We start from the raw sequence: 6,084 nt of genomic DNA on the forward strand, positions 1-6,084 counted from the left end.
TCGTGCGGGTGACACGTAAAAGCACCCACTACACTCTCTGAGTGGTTGGCGTTAGGAAGGGTATCCAGCTGTAGAAACTCTGCCAAATTAGATTGGAGCCTGGTGTTGCCATCCGGTTTCACCAGTCCTCAGTCAAATCGTCCAACCCATGCTAGCATGGAAAGCGGACGTTAAACGATGATGATGATGATGATATATATATATATATATATATATATATACACACATGCATGATGAGATTCTTTCAATTATCATCTACCAAATCTACTCACTGGCTTTGGCCTGGGGCTATATTAGGAGACACTTGCACAAGGTTCTACACTGTGCAACTGAACCTGGAACTATGTGATTGGAATGCAAACTTCCTACTACACAGCCACCTGCCTGCAATACAGCCACACCTGCACCTGTTTTGTATATAAAGATTGAGTATTTTAATAAAAAAATGTTATCGAATGGATGTAAATATTGAAACAGATAGAATCTGAGCTTTTGATGTTTTGATTAAGGTAGGTTCAACTCATGCCATCATTATATAGAAGATGTTGTAGAGCAAAGTAACTGGAGATTGAAGAGTGCTGTAAGGGGTTTGGGGTAGTGAAATATTTTAAGTGTAGATGAACTATTAAAATTTGCAATGGCTACAAATCCATATACATGCACACACACTCACATTTATATATTCATGATTCAGTGATTGTGAAAAGCTGAGTATACATGCACATCCCTCAACACAGATATTTGACGTGGTTTCTACAGCTGGATGCCCTTCCTAATGCCAGCCACTTTACGCAGTATTGTAGGTGCTTTTTATGTGGCACCAACACCAATAAGGTTGCATTAAGCTGTAGAAACCATGCCAACACAGACAATTGAAGGCTGGTGCTCTGTCAAATCATACAACTCGTGTCAGTATGGAAAACAGATGTTAAAAGATGATGATGTTGATATATAGGTGTGTGTCTTGATATCTTGTGAGGGATGTAAACAAGCATCACCACCAAACAAGCTATGTTATTTTTTTTACCAATTCTGTAAAAATCATGTCTGGGGATGAGATACTACCTTGTTTGGAAACATCTGAGGGTGGGCAACAGGAAGAACATCTACCTATAAAAAAAATCAGTCAACAAATTCTGTCTGACCCATACAAGCATGGAAAAGTGGACATTAAATGATGATATATATATATATACATATATATATATATATATATATATATATTCTTATAGTTCAAATTTACAGAAAACAAAAGACAAAGACAGGTGAGAGAACAACAAGCAGATGTGTTAATTTGACACTTGAGTAGGAGGATTGGAAAAGTTTTTTACATTTGAAGCCTACGCTCTTTGACAGAAAGGGATGAGAGGGAAAAAAATAGAAAGAGAAAGAAAAAAATGTGTAGGGATTAATAGTTTAACACACACATGTACACATACTTATATATATATATATATATATATATATATAATTTTTTTACTTGTTTCAGTCATTTGACTGTGGACATTCTGGAGCACCACCTTTAGTCGAGCAATTCGACCCTAAGACTCATTCTTTGTAAGCTTAGTACTTATTCTATTGGTCTCTTTTGGTGAACCACTAAGTTATGGGGAAGTAAACTCACCAGCATCAGTTGTCAAGTGATGTTGCGAGGATAAACACAGACAAACACATGACCCAAAATAATGTGGTGGTGGAACAATGTTGTTGACAGGACTATTAGAGAAAAGAAACAGGCTTGGAAGGACTGGAAGAACGGTGGTAGCAGGGAATTGTATCAGACTGCCAGAAGGGAAGCTAGGAGACAGGTTTATTTAGCCAGAGGGGAAGCAGATATTTGTTGATGCCTTTGTTTACCTACCAATGCTTTGTTTCCCTTTAAGGATGCTTATTTACCCATCCTTTATGATATTTCAACTGTTGTCCATTTTTTAAACAATCACATATGATTTGTCCCAAAGAATAACCTTTGAATAAGAGTTTTGCTTCCACTAGTGAAAGCTATACATATCTTTCAGAAAGCTCCATACTAATTTAACTTTATGCAACATTCCCTGTTAGTTTATGCATAGGCTATGTGGGAAGACAAAATAAAGGGGCTTTTGTTAGCTTATCTCTCTGAAAAAATAACTCCCTTTGCTGTTGAAAAAATTAACTCACAGAGGGGAAATTTCAATGTCTTCCTTCATTTTCATTACACCTATATTTTGTAGTCAGCCGTAATCTACTCCCAAAACACTTCAGTAGCTCTACTTTGCATCACTTGCAAACTTATATGTTCTATGATCATTAAAGTGCAACAACCTCCACAATAAGCAGCCTTCAATTTGATTTTTCTGTTCCTAGGCTAATTGGAAACATAAATTGCTATGCTATTCATAAACCTTCTCGGTAGTTCAATTATTTGGTGAAAAAAATACCACCAAAGCAACTTATACCATCCAAAAGGGTGGGTGCGTTTGCTAGTAACTTTATAACACATTGTGTCCAATGTAAGTTGATGAAAGAAGATCATTATAAATCCGAGACCTTGTCCCTTCCTAAAAATTCTTTGATAGTCTTCTTCACTGAATCATTCTTCTCATTGAAACTCTGTCATTCTAAAAGGAAATAAGTACATTTTGGTAATTGCTTTCCCTTTATCCTGAGCATATTCATATATAAATTTGTTTATTCACTACACCTTTCTATCTCAGAAAACATGTTCATCTATATTTATTAGTCACAAAACACATCAAATTGTTTTTTTCAGTTTCTCACTAAATCAATTGCTGAACCCAACCCCCAGCCAATCTAGTTCTTATCTCAATCACTTGTTATCTCTACAGCCACTCCAATTCCTCTCAACATCACTACTATCTCTGCTATCTCTAAACATCCCCTCCTCACACTCTTGTAGAACATCCTCCTCTATCCCCTCTGTACTACTTATACTACATATACTGTTCCCTGTGAGCAAGCCCTTTCTCTCACACTTTGACTTCCCTTTATCTCTAACTCTCTCCCACCTTCCTCTTTTTCTATGTCTTACTGAGGTAGCCGAATCTCTTTTCAATAGTAAGAGGGCTTCCTTTGTCTCTCTATCATACTATAATCTGTCAGTTCTGCTTCCTCTCTCAGCTGAGAGGTCCTTGTCTTGCAAGCTTTTGCATGCTGGTACCATGTAAAAAGCACCCATTCCAGTGCCACATGAAAAGCACCGAGCAAGCTTTATACCACCTACATCAAAGCCTATTTAGTTCACCAATCTCTTGTTTCTCAAGAGATTGTTTCTCAATCTCTTGTTTCTCATCCCAAAATACTGTATTAAGCATCTTCATTAAACCTATTCTTCTATATCAACAATCTGAAACTACCTCCCTGCTATATTTTCACTACATGTATCAAACTGTAGAAATTTAAGCTTAATATCAACCATATTGACCTTACTAAACTGATAGGGTTTCAGAAGGCTATGGGTACTGATCTACCTTTTAGAGATAAAGTAACTTTTAATAATCCTTTCTACTATAGGCATAAGGTCTGAAATTTTGGGGGATGGGGTTAGTATATTATATTGACCTAAATGCTCAATTGGTCCTTATTTTATCAACCCTGAAAGGATAAAAGGCAATGTCTATTTCAATGGAATTTGAACTCAGAATGTAAGGAGCCAAGATAAGCATTTTGTAAGTATTTTGTCCAGCGTGCTAATGATTGTGTCAGATCATTGCCTTAGTAGCTTTTGATAATAACTGTGTAAAATATGACACTCTCATTTGATCAGAATATATACTCTATTAAAAATCACTTAAGATTAATGGTCTTAACGTGTTATGCAGTAGGTCATGTCAGAAATATGACTATTTAATTGATTTATCTAATTAATAAATAAAAATAAAAAATAATAGATGAAAAAAAATTAATGAAATTTATTTTTATTTAAAGGAATGACCTTGATTTGTTTTGGTATTCTAATCTGCCAGCATAATACAGAAAGGCAGCTGCCAATCTCTCAAGAGGTTAAACATCAGATACAACTTGGTTAGGTCAGAGGTCACAGTATGTGTTTAAATATATTTAACAAATTCTTTGCCTTTCTTCTCTCATTTATGTTACTAAATCTGTTTTTATTTTAAACTTCTATTAGTACTTAAACTATTTATTAATTTTTTATATATCACCTCATTATTTTAAAGTTCACTTTTCCATACTTGCATGTGTCAGATGGAATTATTTGAGATAGGTTTTCTACAGCTGGATGTCCTTTCTGTTCTCAATCCTTTCTTGTTTCCACGCCAGATATTTCCCCATGGCAAGTCATGTCTTCCATAGAAGATTAGAAATGAATGACACTCACAAGATGGTGACAAAATGTCAAGACAAGAGGACACATATGCACTCTGTGCATGCACACACATTCACATGCATACAAACACTCATACATATACACACATACATACAAACACACATGCACATACACACAGCCATTTTTTTTTTAGTCTCTGTCTTCAAAATCTGCTTGCAAAGTTTTGGTTAGCCCAGTGCTTGAGGTGCCGTACACTGGGACTGAACCTGAAAGTACATGGTGGGGAAACATGCTTCTTAACCACACAGCTATGCCTGTGCCTTATATTTCTTTATGTGTGTGTGTGTGTGTGTATAATGTTGCTGTGCGTATGTGTGTGTAATTTGTAATCCTGATAAAGTCAGATTGTTAAGTTGGGAGTTTGGTTGGGAGTTTGATCGGCAGAGGTGATCAGGTTACACATGCCAGCCCTTTGAACCCCCCCCCATTATCTAACCCCTCTTTGCCCATGGGTTGGGAACCCTTCCAGCAAGGAAAATAGAATGCCCAAAAGGGCTCCAGATTCTCTGTGTCAGAAGCTGTTATGTTCAGATCACAACTAAGTCTTAAGTATATATATATATATATATATATATATGGGCAACTCACACGCACACACGTACATACACCAATTGCATACATATTTTTTGTACGCATACATGTTCGTACGTGTGTGTGTGTGTGTGGCCTGTATATCAACAAAACACTTTTTTTCCTTGATGGAAAAAAAAATACAAAAGTCTTAACAAAAACTTACTTGTCGCTAGGAAGGGACTTAACTCCTGTTTGTAAACAATTGTGATTTCTCCGACTTGAAAATTGTTAAAAGTTTTGGTTGAAAATTTATTTTTACTGCTATTCGCTGGTGCCTCTGGGAAAAATAAGTTGACGAAAATACAGCTAGGGTCATGATGAATGTCCTCCTAAAATTGGAGCTTGCTAATTTGTGCTAATGCGTGCTAATTTGTGGACGTGCATAAATTACATTCATGTACACACACACACACACACACACACACATTCTGCCTTTTATATATACAGATTCCTATAAATTTTGATGGTAATTAACTATCTTGCAAATAAAGATTGCAATATCAACAAAGATGATGTTTTTGTTAGAAAAAAATAAACAGAATCAAACAAATAATCATAACAACCAACTAAAATATTCTAAAGAAGTTTTATTATTCTCTTTTTCAGGAACATCTATTCGCCAGATTTTGTCCCACCAAGAAGTAAGTGAGAATTTCTTTAACATTAAATTTGTGCTTATTTTACACATGTTGCTGGCATTAGGCAGCTCTGATCCATAGCTGTACAAGCATATGCTGATGGCCCACAAATTCAATTAAGTAGTTATAGGATCCATTTTCTGTGAGATTTTTTTTAGGGAAAAGGGAAAACTACTACTTAGGATTGTACTTTGATCACTGTAAGTAAACCTGCTGGATGACAGTTGTGATTGTGCACCTCTTGCATGGTTGCATTTATGAATTAGGGAAGAATAGAATAAAAGCAATCAATTGTTGAATGCCAACATGTGCAATCAATCATGCAAAGACTTGAACACAGAACAATAAGCACTGAATACATGCATATACACACTCATACAAACACACACGTGCAGATATGATTGTGTGGTTAAGAAGTTCACTTTGCAACCATGTAGTTTTAGGTTCAGTCCTACTGCTCCAATGCTCAGCTTTGTGAGTGAATTTGATTGACAGAAGCTTTATTAAGCTTTCCATATATATATA

At 35.8% G+C, this 6,084-nt stretch overlaps 1 protein-coding gene across 1 annotated transcript in view; it reads left to right on the plus strand.

The window, feature by feature from the left end:
- LOC106876888 (hydroxyacid-oxoacid transhydrogenase, mitochondrial-like) overlaps window positions 1-6,084 on the plus strand; it is a 50,839-nt gene that overhangs the window by 16,391 nt on the left and 28,364 nt on the right. Inside the window, exon 2 of the mRNA XM_014925631.2 lies at window positions 5,528-5,562. Within this exon, the coding sequence (XP_014781117.1) occupies window positions 5,528-5,562 (35 nt within the window). The remainder of the gene's footprint in view (window positions 1-5,527; window positions 5,563-6,084) is intronic.

The sequence above is a fragment of the Octopus bimaculoides genome, chromosome 4 (assembly GCF_001194135.2).
Source record: "Octopus bimaculoides isolate UCB-OBI-ISO-001 chromosome 4, ASM119413v2, whole genome shotgun sequence".
In the NCBI taxonomy this organism is placed as follows: domain Eukaryota; kingdom Metazoa; phylum Mollusca; class Cephalopoda; order Octopoda; family Octopodidae; genus Octopus; species Octopus bimaculoides.